The sequence below is a fragment of the Blennius ocellaris genome (genome assembly GCF_963422515.1).
Source record: "Blennius ocellaris genome assembly, chromosome: 6".
Lineage (NCBI taxonomy): Eukaryota > Metazoa > Chordata > Actinopteri > Blenniiformes > Blenniidae > Blennius > Blennius ocellaris.
Window position 1 is genome coordinate 28096851 of NC_137655.1, and position 20969 is coordinate 28117819.

The 20969-nt window shown below is 43.1% G+C and overlaps 3 protein-coding genes across 3 annotated transcripts in view; 1 reads left to right on the forward strand and 2 right to left on the reverse strand.

Annotated features, from left to right (window-relative positions):
• hspbap1 (hspb associated protein 1) overlaps positions 1-14599 on the reverse strand; it is a 29606-nt gene extending 15007 nt beyond the window's left edge. The window contains exons 1-4 of the mRNA XM_080498486.1: positions 14503-14599; positions 8026-8230; positions 6946-7130; positions 4163-4299 (exon numbers count right to left, since the gene is read on the reverse strand). Coding sequence (XP_080354612.1) covers positions 4163-4299; positions 6946-7130; positions 8026-8227 — 524 coding nt within the window. The 5' untranslated portion in view covers positions 8228-8230; positions 14503-14599. The remainder of the gene's footprint in view (positions 1-4162; positions 4300-6945; positions 7131-8025; positions 8231-14502) is intronic.
• Positions 1236-1453, reverse strand: LOC308131345 (zinc finger protein 706-like; the record flags this gene model as incomplete). The annotated part of the gene is given in 2 exon segments (XM_080498073.1): positions 1236-1325; positions 1331-1453. Coding segments are annotated over 2 exon segments (213 nt in total), but the record flags the coding sequence as incomplete, so codon positions are not given.
• A 157-nt stretch (positions 14600-14756) lies between the features above and the next one.
• slc49a4 (solute carrier family 49 member 4) overlaps positions 14757-20969 on the forward strand; it is a 75294-nt gene continuing 69081 nt past the window's right edge. The window contains exon 1 of the mRNA XM_080498683.1: positions 14757-15136. Coding sequence (XP_080354809.1) covers positions 14842-15136 — 295 coding nt within the window. The 5' untranslated portion in view covers positions 14757-14841. The remainder of the gene's footprint in view (positions 15137-20969) is intronic.

Consider the following 20969-nt stretch of genomic DNA (forward strand, 5'->3'; position numbering starts at 1 on the left):
AAAGTTGGATTGTTATTATGGCGACTGTTAAAATAAAACTACCAAGTCCCAGGAGAAAATGGACTGGGAGTCCTGACGCATTGTTGGTATTGTCCATCTAGTTATGCATGTCTAAAACAACCGTCTATGGCGGCTGTAGTGTGCCTGTGCAGTCGCCGCAGCGGCTCCACCGTCTTCACAGGCACAACATAATTGGACACGCTTGAAAACGAAAAGGCCAGTTTTGTGGTTTCACTTGAAAACGTGTAAATGAGGCCTTAAAAACTTGAGTACTTGATTTTGATTTTTAAAAATGGGCAACATTCCTTCCAAAAGCTTCAGAAGTTATGAATAGATTTCAATGAGATGTGGTACGACAATTAAATCTAAGCAGTAGAGGAAATAACATCTGGAGAAATGATCCTGCCAGAGGTAAGAGTTCTCTCTGTATCCTCACACTAATATAGGAAATCCTTCAATTTATTTATTTATTTATTTTTTTTACTACAAAGTAAAATTTAATAAAATGGTAAATTACATCGGAGCAGACATTCATTTACAAGCACACAAATGTTGCTGGCAAGCTCCCATAACACTTGATGCACAAACAATTTGTGTATCAGCTCACGACCGGCTTGCAAATTGTCAAATTTATTATTATTATTAACCCAAGAAAATTAGGATTAGCCCATAAAGATTGTAGTACAGCAGGACGTCCCTGCTGAAGAAATACACTAGTGACAAATGTCATAATTCCCTATTCATTATTAACTCAACACTAATAGAACAGATGAGGTCACTTGTCTGCTTTAACTGCAGCAAACCTAAAAGTCAGTCGCCTCCCCCAGGAAACAACTATGATTTGTAGGTCTGCTGCATGTCATGATCTGAACAATCCACCAGTTTTAGAGAAGAGGTTTGAAAGCTAAGCACAAACAGATTCCAATGTGCACGTCGGAGTAGCGAGTCTGATCTGAGGGACTGTGTGGAATAAAAGAGGCGGGGTCTTCTGCCATCACTTTTCCTTCTTTAGACGGTACAGGTCTACAGTGGATCTCATATCAAAAGCACTTGTGGGTCCTGAACTGCTTGTTTTCAAACACATGCTGGGGCGTTATGTCAAAGGCAACCTGGCCTGGTGAAGTACAAATAAAAGGTTATCGGTTTCAGGTTGGGATATGCGAAATCACCCATTGCTGTCAGACTGAGACAAGTGCAGAGTTGATACAGGGCTGCCAAGAGTTTTGTGTCCAGAGTTATGCCTCCACTCCCTCCAACTCGGGCGGCAGAGGGGATTTCAGATGCTTGCTCTCAAAGTGCTGCTTGAAGGTTTTTGGGTCAGGCATCTGCAGGTGAACACTAGCGCCGCCTTGGCAGCCGTCTTCTGGTCATGGCCCTTTGCCTTCTTAATCTCTACCTGCTTCTTAGCGTTCTTCTGCTGGGACTGGATCTTCTGATGCCCACGAAGAATACGTGTCGTTCAGCAGGTGTGACAGCTGCTCACTTCTCTCTGACAAGTGGACGCCGGCGTTGCCTTCAGGGACGCCAATCCTTCAATCTTAGGTTATTATCATTCGGTGGCCATTATGGTCAACAAGATTTGTTTGTTTTGCAAGTTCTACTTAAATTTTTTTACAAATCTGTGTTTTGTTTGCAGATTTGTTTGGCTTACAGGACCAATTCGATATCCATCAGTCCTCTTCTCTATGCCTTAAAAATTTAAATTGCAATGCCCTAACAATTTTATTCAAAAGAAAAGCTCTGCCACTATCATTCTCTTTTGTTACTCTGACCTACAAATGCGGTGGCATCAATGAGCAGGGCTGTATTATCATAGATCAGCAGTGTCAGAGGACTGCCTGAGTGGGATTTCATTCCGTTTCCAGATCGATACCAAATAAAAGAAGCTGAGAGCCAATTACAAGCAATGAGATATAACGCCTGCTCTCCGCGGGAACAGTAGAGTGAGATAAGGGAGACCTTTTCTCTTTTATTCCTCTGCTCGCTGTAACCCCGTGTGGCGTCTCGCACTCTGTCTCCATTTCCTTCCCCTCTCTGCTGAGATCTGTGACAAATCAACTCTTTTCCAGAGGGCAGAGGACAGATCACACTGTGCCTCTGCAGATACAGGGTCCTTCACAATGGAAGAAGAGCCAGGTGCTTAACAGGCACTAAAACAATACAAACAAAAAAACTCTGCAACTGACGGCACACTGCTAAAATGCAGTGCAGCTTCTCTCTGCTCAGTCTGACAAGGCCCTGTCACTTGTAATCTCACCTTGCTCAGTGACGACCTCTCCTTTTACAATGTATGTATCCTGGTACTGAACACAAACGTCTTTTTTAAAAGAATAAGCAAAGTACAAAGTCTTCCATAACCGACAGTCACACAAACACACAGACACAAGTAGGTGCAAATTAAAGTCACTTTCTAAGGACTTTCTAATGAGAAACTACGGAAAATATCAATATGTGAGCCACAATACACAGATAGTTTTAATCTTGGGTGAAGATCCACTAAAACAAACTGAAATCTCACTATTTTCAGCCTTTGTGCTTCTGGATGTAAGTGTGACTCAATAAAGTCGATCATCACTTTCTTTCAAATAGACTGAAGCTGGTCAGCCTCTCTGCCTTTTAAATGGTTCAGCTACAAACTCACAGACACTATATATATATATATATATATATATATATATATATATATATTCAATCAGAGCAATGATCTAGTGAACTTGATCGCCCCCCCCCCCCCCCGCTGTGACTACCTCACTAGACCTGAACAACAAAGCAAACAGTGACAGGCATGTTGGGATGTGAAAAGCCGTGGGTCCACTGAGCAGTACCTGCCGGGCTGGTAAGGTAAGGTAAGGTAAGGTAAGGTCCCTCCACAACAGTTCCATTCACATCCACAGGACAAACCGCGCACGTGCGCACACACACACACACACACACACACACACACACACACACACACACACACACACACACACACACACACACACACACACACACACACACACACACACACACACACACACACACACACACACACACACACACACACACACACACACACACACACACACACACACACACACACACACTTTGGTTTTTGCTTGGGCTGGTTTAATCTCATGGCAGTTGGAAAATATTTGGATCACTGTGATTATTGTATTATAATGGAAAAAAAAGAGAAATAAAGATAAATATATGTAGCACTAACAAGTGTATTGTATGTATCTCCCCACCCAGTCTATCTCTATCTTTCCTCTCCTCTCCTCTCCTCTCCTCTCCTCTCCTCTCCTCTCCTCTCCTCTCCTCTCCTCTCCTCTCCTCTCCTCTCCTCTCCTCTCCTCTCCTCTCCTCTCCTCTCCTCTCCTCTCCTCTCCTCTCCTCTCCTCTCCTCCCAACCGGTCCGCAGAATGCCGTCACCTCTGAGTCTGGTTTCTACAAAGGTTTGTCCTTGTGAGAGGGAGTTTTTCTTTCCACAGTTACAAACACACCTGCTTGCTCATGTGGATATGTTGGGCTTTTCTGTTTTCTCTATAAAAGCACATTGGAATGACTGTAATGTATTTAAAAATGTCTTTTTTTAATAAAAATAAAAAAAAGTAAGGTAAGGTAAAGCGTACACAGACCCAACTCTGGTGAATACAGTTAGAATATAAGCAGTGTTGTGAACGCCACATAACGACGCACGTATATGACATCATTCCCCAACAGTAATCGCAGAACGTGACTGGGCAGGGCGGGTTTTCATGCGTCTTCACTGACAAAAGTTGTGGATGATATTGAAAGAACCATACCCAATGGATACGTTTTTTCATAACCCCTCCGTTGGACAACATAGCACATCGGTACGGTTCCATAAAGGAGGAGCTACAGCACATTCATCTGCTGATTGGTCAGTGGCGATCGTCACTCTGGACGAGCAGAAACATCTCTTCCACTGTCGCAAACCCTTCCATTGTTGTTTACATTCACCACTTTGTGTTCACTGGTTTAGTTAACTGGCTTATGAAGATGTGAAATAATGATGACAACAACAACAACAATAATAATAAGACACTCAAAGACGCTTTACATTGCATGATTCATTCCCTCCATGCTGGATGGAGGTACTCTCACCCTCTGACCACCACCAACCCCCCCCTTCCCCCCCGCTTTCTACGCTTCTCACCGTCCTTGCACTTGCAGTACCAGGTTACACCCGTAGGAGTCCATGTGGCACGGCGTGTTGGCGCCCTTCGTGCCGACCCACAAGGTGCTCTCTCTCCCGTTGCGGCCGTCGAAACCAAAGTCGTCCCACTTCACATCCTGCAGCACAGGCACACAAATCAATCTCGGAGTAACAACACCACTTAAATTGCAGCTTTTAAGGCAAAATCTCATGTTTTCTTTCTGCATGACATAGAAACAAGCCATTTTCACAACCGTCACAACTCCTGTGACCCCACCTTACCCGTCCCCTGACAGGGCCACCAAATGAAATCTTTGTGTGTAGAAACTGGGACATGGTAATTTGTCATTTTACAAGGGAAACTGCCGTGTCAATCATGCATTGCGAGAACGTAAAAGCGCAGCATCCTGAATAATGAAGCCATTACTATACGAGCGAGTGACAGACTGGTCAATCTCACCTTCAGGCAGCGTTTTTCCTCTGCGCTATTCATCCCCTCTCAAAGGCGTGAATGTCAGCAGGTAATAATTGCGCTCAGATGCCCAATAAAAATGCATCGGCGAGATAAAAAAAAGTCACAGTGACTCCAGAAAAGGAAGACACTTTTATGTCTTTTACCCAAGAATAGCAGTTAATATAAAGTTGGTTCAGAGAAGAAGTTTAACGTTTTAATTGAATGTGTCAAAACAAGAAAAAAAAAGTAGTAATGAAAAGTACTGAGGAATCATTTGGTCTTTCAATTTGTTTTTTTCCATCACTTTTCATTTGATGATAATTGGAATTTGTTGCAACAATAGCGTGTGGTAATTGTTAGTAAATCAAATTTTTGTTGAAGTTTAAGGCTTTGTAATGACTTCATTATCCGGCTAAATAAAACTTTCACTGCTTACACAGTAGGAACAATGTCATGCAGTTAAGAGAAACGGACATTAAAACACAGAGCTTTGCAATGTCACATTTTCATGAAGCTTGACGTGGGCCCAATTTACGCAATGTTTTCAAGTGAAAATGGAACCCTTTGGAACATTTTAGCCGTGTTTCCACCGCACAAAAACTGCAGGGACGGCACGGAGCGTTACGGAGCGGTGCGGTAAAGCGTATTTCCACTGCAGAAAGGAGCTTAAAAAGTAGGCGGGGCTTAGAGCAGATATGTGACATTACAACAGTCGTCTCAGCCTGGCGGCAGATCTGGACCTTATGAATCCTCCGTTGTTGTTTACATCCTCCACTTTGCACGAGTTGTTTTGTTAACTTTTATTTTTTGCAGCCGCAGAGCTGCAGCTGTAACCTCCGTGTTGGTCCAGAGAGAGCGAACGCTCCGGTGACTTGCCCCGCGCCCGAGCACCCCGGCTGGCTGTTGGCACAGAGCCGCGCCGAGACACGGGAGCCCTGAGCTTTCTGCTCAACGCCGGACACGGAGGCTGCTCCGAACGTCTCTTTGAATCGCGTCTTCTGCCCGACCACCGGCAGCGCGGACGCCGAGCTTTCTGTTCGAATGCAATGCAGCGGCGCTGACAGCATTGAACAGAACGCAGACAGCCGCTGCTTCGCATTTGAACAGAAACCTCAGACGCGCCGCACCGCAAATTCTTGCGGTGGAAACGCGAACCGTAACGGACTATACCGTTCCATTCCAGCACTTTTTGTGCAGCGGAAACGGGGATGGTGCTCGAAGCCACTGAAAACACAGATTTTTGAAAATGTCTCCCAAGGTAGAACTTTTGGAAACTGCTCTGACTCTGTTTCCGTGGAAATGGGGGAAACCTTTCTGAAATACTGCCACTGTGCACCACAGCCGTAGTAAATACTTCTTCTGCACATGTGCGAGTCCACCTGCTGCTGCAACAATGCAAATCTCCCCATTGTGGGACAAACAGTGGATTATCGTATCTTTTCATAACCTATCCTTTCGGCTCCTATAGCATCGTATTTGACCATAAACTAGCTTATCGCATTTGAGCATAACTTAAATGATTGTATCTTATTGTAACTAAACTTATCATATCTTATTTAATCTTTTCGTTACTTTACTAACATAACTTCTTTTATAACACAAACCATCATTACATATACTAATATATTAATAAATATATGTTTGAATATACTTCATGAATATTTATTTTTCTTATTGACAAAACCTGGTAAAAGATTTAATGTGAAAACAAAAGTTAGAACTCTAGGTAAAACAATTCTTTCTTTTATATCTTTTAATATGTATAACTCATTTTAAAGTTGCTGCAATCAGTTTCACCACTACTCTCAGGTAATTTAAACTAAACATACTTTATCATGATACTAGTATGTTTTCTATATCTTTTTATGGGTGGATCTTTAAAAAATACAATAAATATATGGCTATATATACATATATATATATATATGTATATATATATATGTATGTGTGTGTGTGTGTGTATTTTGTTTGATTCTTCATCACCAAAGTTAAAAACACAGTAGTATTACAATATTCATAAAGTCTGATGTTTTCCCGATGTTATTGTATTTTCTTATTCTTTTAAAGCTCACAAAGTAAAACTGAACCATTTTTTCAGGGATTTAATATCTTTCATCATTTATAAATAATGGACTTTGAATGGCTTTGAAAGATATTCAGCTTTTGCTGAGGTGCAGCCGTGCACACTGTCAGATTTCACACTGGTCCTCATGCGCCAGCATTCCAAAACACTCAAACGTGATTGCACACTGCTGTCTGTTCTTATCAGCGTGAATCTGATAAGGGAGCATCACAAAACCCAGCTGACACTCAGCGGCAGAGGAATTACCTCGAACATGACGGGCTGATCCGCCAACAGAGTGGCGATATACTTGTAGTCGGCGTAGGCCCAAAACTCCGAGTGAGGATACGGAGAGAAAGTCCCCACATCCGCCCCGCTTTGACCCCGAATCCAGCTGAGGAACTGAGCCAGCGTGGCCTCCACGTACGAGCACTGCGTCTCAAACAAAGGAGCTACAGAGCGGGAGGAAAAGAGAGTAATCACCACAAAATGGTGATAAAGTTAAAGTGAGACAATTCAAGTGATGTACGATCAATAAATCCCGGCTCCATGCATCATCGCTACAATTACTTTTTCACACGATTTAACATAAAAAAATTAAACCCAGTTGTTGTGATTTACTGCGTCTTTTGTTTCTGCAAACAAACTGAGTGATGGTGTTTATAATCGGCGGTTTATTGATGTCCTCCTGTCTGCTGTCAGCCAGAAGATGATGTAGAAATGTAATTAGCAGGCTTTTATCTGAGGACGCGCTCACGGTCGCTCATCAAATCGTCGACAAACAATCCAGGAACTAAAAAGACAAAAGACCTCAGTGGTATTGTTTAATGTGACATTATAAATCAAATTATTTAACTTTTATTAATCTAAAACAATCTACGGTTCATACTTGTGTTGGCTATAAACTTCCAGATACATTTTAAATGTTGATTTAAATCAGATTAAAAGCAAAGGCTTGTCAGATTAGACCCTTTTTAAAATGGGAGGTGGACAATTATGTTTGGATTTATTCTTTTAAATGTTCATTTATAGCTTTAGCAAATAATGTGAATGATCATAAAAATTTTCTCCTGAATTATTTAACAAAACAGGAGGGATTGCAGCGTTATGAGGAGTGGGGGGCTTTTTCTTTCTTATCTATTTTTAAGAAGTGGTGGATTAAACAATAAAAACCACACATTTTCCTTTGTTTTGATTTCATATACAAATCTCTTGTTGTAGAAAAACACCTCTGTCTACAGTCCTTCTCCATGTTCACAACACAAATCATTCTCTGTTCATGTGGCGATTAATTACACGGGAATGATTTCTGCCGCGCTCCGTTTGAACCAATCTCTCTGCCCTCACCATTTCCCTCCTCCCTGCTTCCCAGCCTGAACGGGACCAGTTTGTCACGCAGACACTGGGAGAGATGCTCTGCGCTCCAGCGGAGGACGGGCCAGCCGCCGGTCATGTTCGGGAAAATTGCTGGCTGCTGCAAATGATGCAGAATCCTGCGGGCCTCCTCGGGGCCGAAGGGTTTAATGGAGGTGGAGGTGGAGGCGGCCATGACCTGTGGTGCACATAGTTTAGTTCAGTATTGTGAATTCAGACTTTTTTAGACATTTACACAGATATTATGCATGCAGGCTGAAATGTACAGTCTTCAACAAGATAAGTCAGTCAAACCAAAGCTTTTTTAGATTCCGTCTCTCACAGTATGTACATAAAACTACACACCTCTCCGGTCTTTGTAAGTAGGAAAACTTGCAAAAATAGGCAGCTTAATAAATACTTCAGCCTCGTTCACAAAACGTTTCATCACTCCAATATCTGTTTCTCTTCAAATCTACAATAGAATTAAAAATCCTTCCCTAACAACCCGACTCCATTATATCTTAAAGAACCGTTAGTCCCATATCTCCCCAGAAGAAAACTTGGTTCTCAGAGTGCTGCCTCCTGGAGGTTCCTCGGTTTTGTAGAAGTCGGATGGAGGCGGAGCTTTCAGCTCTCAGGCTCCCCTCATGAGGAACCAGTTTCAGTACGGAGGCTGACACAATCTCGACTTTGAAGGTTCGGCGTAGCGGTCACTACTCTCACCTCATAGCAAGACTTTTGTAGGTCGAAGGCTACGGCCTTCCAGGACCAGGAACGCCCACCCTGATCGGACCTTTTCCTTGAGTGGAGTTTGCATGTTTTTTCCTGTGCATGGGTCATCTCCCTCAGTCCAGAATCATGCATATAAGGCTACAGTCCACAGGTTTGAACGTGGGTGTGTGTGACTGGATGATGTGGATGGATATACTCCTAAAAAAGAATCATACTTTATGTACATGTTGAACATTATCTGCAGTTGTTGGGTCAGCAAATCATCCTTTAAGATATGAATTACTGGCGAGGACTCTGATATTTGGGCCAAAAGGGAGAGCCACCCTGTCAATAAAGAGCAGATATACTTCTTGTTTCTAGAGCTCCAATATAAGAGTTACACAATAGAAATACTATGGAAACTTGGAAAATTCCACATCAATAAGCCCCCAATGCGACTCTACCTTGGACAAATTGCTTAGATGGATATGCTCATGTAATCATTTTTACTTCTCCCCCCACACTCACAAACAACCTTAAAAACAGAGTGGTGTCAACTGAAGGGCTGTGACTCAGAAAGCTGAAGAGAATCGGGAGAGAAAAGGAAACTGTCCTTATTTCCCAGCACATTTGGAACTACCTTCAGTAAAAGCCCTCACGGCGTCCGGTAGGCGATCGATCACCGCTCAAGGCAAATATTTATCCGTTTGACAGAATGAGGTTCCCGAAGTCGATGCTTATTTCTGAAGGTTGAGTTTTAGAGTGACTTCAAAAGCATCGAGCTGCTGCAGCAGTCGCCATAGAGAAGGAGAAGCTCTTCATACTACAGATACCAAAATATTACAATATGCATCATCAACTTTGTGTACGTTGACATACTGTATCAACAATGTCTTTTAAAGAAATGCTCAGGATTCTTAATTGAGTCGATGAGTAAGAACAAATTCTACAACATCCTTTTAATTCAGGAACAGCATCACTATTATGATAGCAGGTTGTTTTTTTTGTCAGAACCCTTTAAATGCAATTTTACATACATTTTACATCTAACAAGAGTTGGTGTGAAAACAATGAATAATGGTAAAAGCTGAAAAGAATTGACGCTGCATATTTAACACCGCAGCTGATAGGTGACAGATACAAATGAGTAACACGTAAAAAAAAGAAAAGAAAAAACCTTTTATCAAGGACAGTTCATAATGTTCGGAGTCATTGTGTCCCGGCACAAAAGCTTCCGTCTTCCTTCGCAGTGATTCATCAAGTTTTACAAACTATTGAGTGGATTAATGTGGGAGGTTTTCGATGAGAGTGGATTAATGTGGGAGGTTTTCGATGGTGGTGGAGCGTTTTCAGTCTCTTGAAGGAATTCAGCTCAGTCCAGATCTTGTGAGTCGTATGTGAAGTGCATCGCTTCACACCTATAACTCAACATCTTGAGTGCAATGATTGCTGGTTTGGACACTTGAATTAAGACAGAAAATATCATTATCACAATAAAGGAGATTACTCCTTACAGATTTGATGTCTTCCAGTAGGAACTATTGGATCTTCTCAGCCAAAGAACCATTTTACATGCATGAGTGTTTCCTGTTCAATCAAATGACTTTATCCATCAATCACTTTGTTTACATTGCCTGACACTCACACATTGACCGAGTGGCAACTTACAGAGACTAATCATCCTCCAATGCATGATTTTTTATTTTTTTCAAGGAAAGTGGAGCAAACTCATGCACACACAGGGCGACCATGCAACCTCCACACATAGTAAAAACCCCAATTGACTGAGTACTCAATATTCTTGCTGTGAGGTGAGACTTTCTATCCAGCATCTGCTGTACAGTCTTGTGACAAACTGTTTTGCATCTTAGGTAGACAGACATTGACAAAATGTGTGTGAACATATTTCACTTTGCGGAAACAGATGAAAAAGCCACATAAACAATAGCAAAAATGCCTGGATGATGGATTATGTTTCAAATCTGAGGAATTTCACCCCAGAGAAGGGTTACAGCAAAGCAGGACTTTAGCTGAAACATTTTAATCACACTGAAAATTCCAAACTTATTTTCATTCTAATAATAATAATAACTTGCCAATACTGTTAGTTCATTCTGAACATTTCTTGCCAAAGTCTTGTAATGTGTTATGGTGTCAAACAGACAGAAAGATAAACGAGTGCCATAATAACCTATAAATTGAACATTTTTCTTTGTTACGGCGTGAGTTTACATAATGAAAATGTCCATATTTTCACAAAGCCAAACAATTACTAAAGAAAATGTCCACAATTTTAACATAAAGCCAACTTTAATGAAACCTTCTGTTGTAAAATACAGTAAAATGTCTCAAAAGGATTCTCCGAGAGCGTTGCTTTATGCATGTTTTTACATGACACACTGGCCTTGACGCTCGTCTGCCACTTTTAAGGCAGCATAACCGATATCTCAGCTGGGGTCTCAGGGTTGTGCTTTGAAAAAAAAAACAAAAAAATCTATATTTTACTTACAATTTTTGACCTCCAATTGTTGCATTAGTCTCTAGTAAAAAAAAGGATCAAAGTAAAAGTAAGACCATTTACCCTAACCAAATCAGCACAGGGCGCACAGCGGAAGTTGTGATCTGAAGTTTGCCGGTTCGATTCCCCCTGCTGACATACTACCACTGTCGACAATAATGTGCTTTAGATCAGTGTTTTTCAACCACTGTGCACACTGGTGTTCCGCGAGATATAATTATCCAATTTCACATTTTTTCTAATAAAAACATTTACTCTCACAGTCAGCTGGTAGAGCAGTGTGCAGAGTAATCGTGTATAAACACTGTGGCGAGCGCCACGGAAGAATTGCTCTGAGTGGAAATTCTAGTCTGCCAGCTTAACACCAGAGGCTTTTATTTTGACATGAACACATGCAACCGGGACTTCATAACAGGATGAGACTCCACACAACACATTTCTCACTCATGGTTGCACACCAACATCCAACAAACCAAACCAAACTAGACAAAATAATTAACTACAGCTGGTAATATAAACAACCCACCAATGCCTGTCCGAGACCAAAGACAAGAGAAAAGAAAAACTCTTTTTTTTTTCCACATGTGAAAAACAAACGATTAGATCAGTTGGTTAGGGCGTTGTGCTAATAACGCCAAGGTCGTGGGTTCGATCCCCGTTCGGGCCACACAGTTTTTTTGCCCCCAATAGAGAAATTCAGTTTTTTATTTAACGCTTTAACCTGCTTTCACCTTCTTGCGTAATGACGAAGGTGTAAAACCCAATTTTTACTCAAACTAGTCCAGAAGAAGACAGGTTTTTAATGAAACCTTCCATTGCTAGCGCAACATAGCACGTCTGTTTGATTCTCGCACGTGGCTCTGAATGTTTCGAAGCTCTGTAGTTAAACTGAGTCAACACGGCTTCAATAAACATGAGTTTGTAGAAATTGTAAAAGAACCGGAGAGGCGACAATTTCTAACCTTGATCACACAAGTGTGTGCATCGTTTATTTTACTCTAGAACAGTAAAGTGCTAAAACAAATATGGCGACTGCCATAAACAACATAACCCGCAAGGCTTCAGGTCCTTAAAGGGACCGCAACTTCCAATGACATACATACAATAATGAACAGGAACCTAAACTGCTTTAAATGCCACCCTGTCGGTTTAGCAGTAAGCAATAACATTGCATGTAAATCACATGTTATAAACAAGGCCATCTCTGGCTTAAGGTGAATTATGTCGCTTCTGTAGTTGTGGTAAATGCAGTCACTACACACGTCCCCCCAGAATTCACTACAACAGAGAAAAACAGTCAGCGGTTAGGGGGACGAATCAACCGACCACAACGGGTGCGTTGGACATGTAGTTTGGGGCTGGTACCCACAGCTGTAGGTTGTGGTATTCCACCGAGGTACGGCGGAGGAGAAACAGGAAAAGGAGCCTGAGGAAAGGTTTTTGTGACAGCAAAGGGCCCATTTGGGGGACGCCCCCGTCGTGGGGGCTGGGCGAGTTCCACAGGCCCAGCTGGGTCCAAGTGAGCCGCTTTGAGGCGATCCACCGAAACGCGCTCAGGTTTACCACCCATGTCCACAACGAAATGCTTGTGACCAGACTCCAAAACGCGAAAAGGGCCTTCGTAGGGCGGACGCAGGGGGCTTTTGTGTCCATCGATCCGGATGAACACGTAGTCAGCTGACTGGAGGCCATTGGGCACGTGTGAGTGTGGAACGCCATGGTAAGAAGTGGGGACAGGTGAAATTCGTTTGGCGCTGTCCAACAGCATTGAACGCTGACTCACTGCTGACCATGGGATTGTGGTGTTAGGAACAAAATCCCCGGGAACCCGCAGTGGCTGGCCATAAACCAGCTCCGCGGACGACGACTGCAGATCCTCTTTGGGTGCCGTCCTGATGCCCAGTAGAACCCATGGGAGTCTGTCGATCCAGTTGCTGTCCTTGAGGCTGGCCCTGAGAGAGGCCTTCATTGACCTGTGAAACCGCTCACAGAGCCCGTTCCCCTGGGGGTGATACGATGTGGTGCGCTGCAGTTTCACTCCCAAGCTCTCCGCAACTGTGTTCCACAGTTCAGAGGTGAACTGTGTTCCACGATCAGAAGAAATGTCCGACGGAGTGCCAAAACGAGCGACCCAGGTGCCAATGAACGCGCGTGCCACGTCAGCCGCGGTCGTTGATGAACAGCCTCAGCCCACCTCGTGGTCCTGTCCACCATGCATGTAAATCACATGTTATAAACAAGGCCATCTCTGGCTTCAGGTGAATTATGTCGCTTCTGTAGTTGTGGTAAATGCAGTCACTACAAGTTAAGCTATACGTGCAGCTAAAAAGCGCTGCCTTCTTTAAACTTAACCAAAACTAGATAAAGCCAAGATAAAGGTTACCGATACAACGCAACCTTCTGTAAATTAATTTTCCATATTGGTGGCACCAAACAATTATATGTCCCAACACAGGAGATCTCATTCCTCAACTCACACTCAACTTAGTCAAGTTTTTACATCTCAGACATTTCTATTAACCATCTTTCCTGCATTTACACAATGTATTTTTCTCCCCAGTCAAATTCACATTAAAAAAATCCAGCGACCTCCGTTCAACACGTGATATTTGGTGACACCAATCACAGTGAATGAAATACATTAAAGCAATGTTTTTCAACCACTGTGCCGCGGAACACCGTGAGATATAGTCAGGTGTGCCGTGGGAAATGATCCAATTTCACATTTTTTCTAAAAAAAAACCCCATTTACTCTCGTAGCCGCTGTCAGCTGTGAGAGCAGTGTGCAGAGTAATCGTGTATTAATACTGTGGCGAGCGTCGCGAAAGAATTGCTCTGAGTCGAAATTCAGAGTTGAACATTTTTACATTTTCGGGTGGTGGTGTGCCTCGAGATTTTTCCAAAGAAAAAAGTGTGCCTTGGCTCAAAAAAGGTTGAAAAACACTGCTTCAGATGATCTGAATAGGGTGGGTTGAATGCAGAAAAGGACTTTCCCTGAGTCGAAGTATAAAGTATGCCATCTCTTGTTGCTCAATAATGTGATATGTTGCTACTTCCCTTAACTTGTGATTTATCTCGGTGATTCCAGTCTGAAAACCCAAAACCGACACAGGAATTCACGCTAACTTGTCTTTGTTTCAGTAAATAATTACGTGTCGCTGTCGTAGGCTCCACTTTGTGACCCATACAGCTCAGGAAAGCCAGCTGGATTCGCGAAATGATGGACAGAAACAACTCACCTTACGCTACACGTGTGGACCAGCTTCTGCAGGATGTAAACAAAAGTCACATGTTCTTAACGTATACGCCAGAAACGCTTCACTGTGAATCTGCTCCATTTTGGCGCAAATGCCACTGCAGGCAACCCGTCGAACATAAGGCATCACAAGACCTAAAATGGCCTCCCAAGGACAGCAGTTTCCACAACTACAACCACTTCCGGTGGCGCATGCGCAGTGAAGTTGAATAGCAGACAGTCTCAGATGGTTTTGTTTTTGTAGTCGAGAAGAAGCGAAGCGGTTCGAGTGGATCTCTCGTTCCCGGATTTTCAAGTGAAACCAAGAAAAGGGGCAGCTGCTATGGGTGCCGCTGCGAGCACCGAGGCCGAAAGGGAACCCCTCCTCGCCCCGAGCTCCGCCGAGGCTGGCAGTCCCCCTGTAAACAGCCGAGTGTACGGGAGAAGATGGCTGGTTCTGACCCTGTTCTCCCTGCTGGCCCTGATGCAGGGGATGGTGTGGAACTTCTGGGGTCCCATCCAGAACTCTGCCGGCCTCGCGTTCGGCTTCACCAAGTCGGACATCGCGGTTCTGGTGCTGTGGGGCCCGGTGGGCTTCCTGCCCTGGTTCTTGTTTATGTGGCTCATGGATAAGAAGGGTGAGTCGTCCAAGTCCTGGAACAATATGTCCTGGTTCTGCCTTCAGGACTTTGACTGCTTGTTTGTGTTCTACTTTTCGCACTCATGGAAATTACACATTGGTCTTCTGATATTTGGGACGTGGACAGGTTCATATCAAAACAGTTTGGTCTTCAAAGCCTTGCTACTCTTGTTTCGACGTCCATTTGTCATTCTTGTAAGGACATATTTAAAGTGTCCCTGAAATGTTTATCATATTTCATCTTTAGAAAGAAGAATAAATATGCTTTCGAAAGGTATATAACATTCCCAGATAAAAGTCCGAATTCCGACCCTTTTAATTGACTTTACATGATGCAGCAGACGACGGTATATTTGCGGGCCATAAATGTGAGCCGCCTGAGCTAGACCGGATATGACGTACGAGGGGTTATATGTCCCAGCCAAAACAACATCAGCTGATTGAAGAATGGAGGGGTTTGGCGATACAGAAGCACCTAGGAGCGATGTTAGCGAAGATTTAAGTGACGTATCGTTGGTTTTGGACGAAGATGAAGGAGAGGAATCATCGGAGGAAGAATTAGAAGAAAATCAAGGCGTTCAACCATACATGTTTGAGCCGTGAGTACATATTGTGTGTGACCGGGTATTTACCCGTGTGCACATATTGTGCGTGACCGGGTATTTACCCGTGTGCACATATTGTGCGTGACCGGGTATTTACCCGTGTGCACATATTGTGCGTGACCGGGTATTTACCCGTGTGCACATATTGTGTGTGACCGGGTATTTACCCTTGTGTCAGAGTGGGTGTTTTGCAAAGTTTATTGGTCTATTTGTCTTAAGTTTTAGCAGGTTTTAAAAAGACTTACTGAAGGTTGGGTTTAAAAATCCGTTAAAAAGCCGTTTAAAAATGGTGGGGACAGAACCAGGTTTCAGGATACGTTTCCTCTTCACATCAAAACCAAGTGACTCTCGGATTGCGGGTGCTGTTTCGTAACAGTCATCTGTGAAATGTTGACTGCAGAGATAGGAGGCCTCTGTTGGTGTCCAGTTGGAGCGAGTGCGCTGCACTTGTTTTGTCCATAATCTCCTCAAAGTTTGATCTTTTGGGAATTTATGGACACTTACAGACGGACTGGGCATTTGGGAACACCCAGCCGCAACACAACGCTTAGGCATGACTCTAAAAAACTGCTAAATAACGCGATAATGCAGAGCACATGTAAACAAGACGCTACGATCAGCTGTTGTGGGCGGAAGTAAATAACCCCTCATACGTCACAGCGCAAAACTACGGCAAGTTGGGAAAACTAGGTCAGATTCACAGGGCGGGAGATTTAAAGGCATATTTAGACGTTCGGCGCTCAAGCGCAAGATAGTGGTGTGATTGTCATTGGTGTGTCATATATCATTCGAAAGGGGGAAAATAATGCTAAATACTGGTGTATTTTAATAGAATTATTTCAGGGACACTTTAACACTGGTTCTTTAATTTCCTTAAAAGTTGAAGACTATAGATGTGACAGTATTTCAAGAGTCAATATTGTTTCACAGTAAAGAAACCATTAAACTGAGCAGGCTTTTACATTTCCATACAGGAAGGTCTCCTATATTCACATGATCAGTGGGATGGGCAGAATATTGGGAACACCGGCCTGTTAACAAGATCCCTCTCAACCAGAGCTGTCAAACTCATTTCCACCTCGGGCCACATCAGTGTAATGGTTCCTGTAAGACAGTATAAATGTAAATGTAAGCGAATATAATGTAAAATAAATGTAACTGCTCTTCTATTATAAATAACTCTGACTTTATTACTTCTTCATATTAAAAGTATTCCATGTGCATTTGCATAAATATATATATATATATATATATATATATATATAAAAATATAAATGTATACTGTATATTGCCAGTTGCTCTGTTAAGTCGAACTTTAACATAGGTCACTGCTCGGTGTCAAAATGTGGTCTTATATTGGTTTCTTTGACAAACGACCCACCTCATAACACGAAAGATAAACCATTATGTTCCTTGAAGCACAAACATGTATACTCCTTCCCATCTTCATGAAACAACCCTTCATCTGCATCAATTTTTCTCTTCCTGGACATTTTGGGATCATTTCTCAATTCTCCTTGTTGAAAATTACATTGATGCTTATACACTGGAATCTTCACGGGTAATCTTAATATTTATTTATTTATTCATTTGATCTGGACAACACACATTAATGAACAATCATATACAAATTGCAAATGTGCCAGATTGTAGCAAAGCTGCACATTTAAATCTTTAGTGTTATAAAAATACAATCACCATGAATTGTGGGAAGTGTAGTTTATGGTCAATGCAGTTTTACAAAGATGTGGCGAGCTCAAAGAAACAAACCTCATAACTTGATAAAATGATATTTTGCAGTGGCTGCAAAAGTGCATAAACAACAGTCAGTCCAGGGGTCAGTGAGCGGAACATGTTAATCTGCATATACAGAAGTGCAGAACTACTTCTGCGTCAACAAAGGCACTTGTAATTGCTGTATTTTATAGAATGTTTGAACCTGCGCTCACATGTCCCCAATAGACCCCAAACTTGCACGCAGGCACTGAGCATCTGTTAGGAACATTACGGTATTTATTTTAAGACAATCAGACGTATAAGCCCTCCCGGGCCTTGAGTTTGACACGTATGCTCTGAGGCAATACCATCAATTCTATATATATATCATTTCCCTCTAAATCAGTCACAAGAGGCTCCAATCTGGCTCCAGTGTGGCTCCAATCTGTCTCTATTCTGGCTCCAATGTGGCTCCAATGTGGCTCCAATGTGGCTCCAATGTGGCTCCAATCTGTCTTCAATCTGGCTCCAATGTGGCTCCAATCTGTCTCCAATCTGGCTCCAATCTGTCTTCAATGTGGTTCCAATCTTGCTCCAATGTGGCTCCAATGTGGCTCCCATCTGGCTCCAGTGTGGCTCCAATCTGTCTCTATTCTGGCTCCAATGTGGCTCCAATGTGGCTCCAATGTGGCTCCAATGTGGCTCCAATCTGTCTTCAATCTGGCTCCAATGTGGCTCCAATCTGTCTCCAATCTGGCTCCAATCTGTCTTCAATGTGGTTCCAATCTGGCTCCAATGTGGCTCCAATGTGGCTCCCATCTGGCTCCAGTGTGGCTCCAATCTGTCTCTATTCTGGCTCCAATGTGGCTCCAATGTGGCTCCAATGTGGCTCCAATCTGTCTTCAATCTGTCTTCAATCTGGCTCCAATCTGGCTCCAATCTGTCTCCAATCTGGCTCCAATCTGTCTTCAATGTGGTTCCAATCTGGCTCCAATGTGGCTCCAATGTGGCTCCAGTGTGGCTCCAGTGTGGCTCCAATCTGTCTCTATTCTGGCTCCAATGTGGCTCCAATGTGGCTCCAATCTGTCTTCAATCTGGCTCCAATGTGGCTCCAATCTGTCTTCAATGTGGTTCCAATCTGGCTCCAATGTGGCTCCAATGTGGCTCCCATCTGGCTCCAGTGTGGCTCCAATCTGTCTCTATTCTGGCTCCAATGTGGCTCCAATGTGGCTCCAATGTGGCTCCAATCTGTCTTCAATCTGGCTCCAATGTGGCTCCAATCTGTCTCCAATCTGGCTCCAATCTGTCTTCAATGTGGTTCCAATCTGGCTCCAATCTGGCTCCAATGTGGCTCCCATCTGGCTCCAGTGTGGCTCCAATCTGTCTCTATTCTGGCTCCAATGTGGCTCCAATGTGGCTCCAATGTGGCTCCCATCTGGCTCCAGTGTGGCTCCAATCTGTCTCTATTCTGGCTCCAATGTGGCTCCAATGTGGCTCCAATGTGGCTCCAATGTGGCTCCAATGTGGCTCCAATCTGTCTTCAATCTGGCTCCAATCTGTCTCCAATCTGGCTCCAATCTGTCTTCAATGTGGTTCCAATCTGGCTCCAATGTGGCTCCAATGTGGCTCCCATCTGGCTCCAGTGTGGCTCCAATCTGTCTCTATTCTGGCTCCAATGTGGCTCCAATGTGGCTCCAATCTGTCTTCAATCTGGCTCCAATGTGGCTCCAATGTGGCTCCAATCTGGCTCCAATCTGTCTTCAATGTGGCTCCAATCTGGCTCCCATCTGGCTCCAATGTGGCTCCAATGTGTCTCCAATCTGTCTTCAATGTGGCTCCAATCTGTCTCCAATCTGTCTCAAATGTGGCTCCAATCTGTCTTCAATGTGGCTCCAATCTGTCTCCAATCTGTCTCCAGTGTGGCTCCAATCTGACTCCAATCTCTCTCCCATGTGGCTCCAATCTGTCTTCAATGTGGCTCCAGTCTGTCTCCAATCTGTCTCCAATCTGGCTCCAATCTGTCTCCAATCTGTCTCCAATCTGTCTCCAATCTGTCTCCAATCTGTCTCCAATCTGTCTTCAATCTGGCTCCAATGTGGCTCCAATGTGGCTCCAATCTGGCTCCAATCTGGCTCCAATGTGGCTCCAATCTGTCTCCAATCTGTCTCAAATGTGGCTCCAATCTGTCTCCAGTGTGGCTCCAATCTGACTCCAATCTCTCTCCCATGTGGCTCCAGTCTGTCTCCAATCTGGCTCCATTCTGGCTCCATTCTGGCTCCAATCTGGCTCCAATCTGGCTCCAATCTGGCCAACCCAACAAGCAAACTGTAAAAATTTCAAAGAAAACATATTGTTCTAACACGTCTTCAGTGTAGCGACAACACAACAGTGAGACCTGAGCCAAGATATTAGCGAAGCTGCCATAAAAGCTAGTCAACTAGCATTAGCCTCAAAGCCACGCTGTTAAGGTGAACTTGTAAAACTTCCAGAATGCAACAACGACAGGAGAGGTTTCTGGGACATGTCACTGTATTTTGCACCAGAAGGTTTCTATCACGTATGTTCTGCACCACAACAAAGAACAACTTTGAAGTATACACCCTTTAAAGGGTGTTATGCCACTATTTTAAATAGTAGCATAACACTATTATGGACCGACCCGCTCAAGGTGAAGTTGGACTGCATGTGGCCTCCGAACTAAAATGTGTTTAAAACCCCTGATCTAAATTAAACTTAAAGTATGCTAGTACCTCTTTGGTTGTCAGCAACAAACCTGACATTCTACACCTGATATGGGTACCGAGTGGGCCGCACACTTTATTGAAATGAATCAACATGGAGGAACTGACACTACACGAGTGGATGACGTCTGGCTCCAAGTGTATATGAGAGGAGGAGGAGGAATTTTGTCTTTTCAGGCCGTTTAAACTATTCAAGTGAAAATGGAAAACTTTTGTTGTGATTTGGAGACACGGAAAACCGCTTCCAAGGTTGAACTCCATCTATGTGAAAACTAGGAAACGCATTTGTGCATGCTCACCACAGCCATAGTAACGAGTTCTTCTGCACATGCTCAGTAGAGCCAATCAGAACAAAGTTTCCTCCAGAGTGTCATGACTCCCGGTCCATGTTCTACTGGACTTGGTAGTTTTATTTTGACAGTCACCATAATGACAATCCAACTTGGTGGTTTTATTTTGACAGTCACCATAATAACAATCCAACTTGGTGGTTTTATTTTGACAGTCACCATAATAACAATCCAACTTGGTGGTTTTATTTTGAAAGTCACCGTAATAACAATCGAATTTAGTAGTTTTATTTTGACAGTCATCGTAATAACAGTCCAACTTGGTGGTGTTATTTTGACAGTCACCATTATAACAAGAAGAAATAAGATTTTATTCAACACGTTTTACTGATAATTAACCAATAATAATGATGTTATTATCATAATTGTCAACTCTGAAAGTATTTTATTTCTGGTCATAAAGGACAGAAACCACTTAG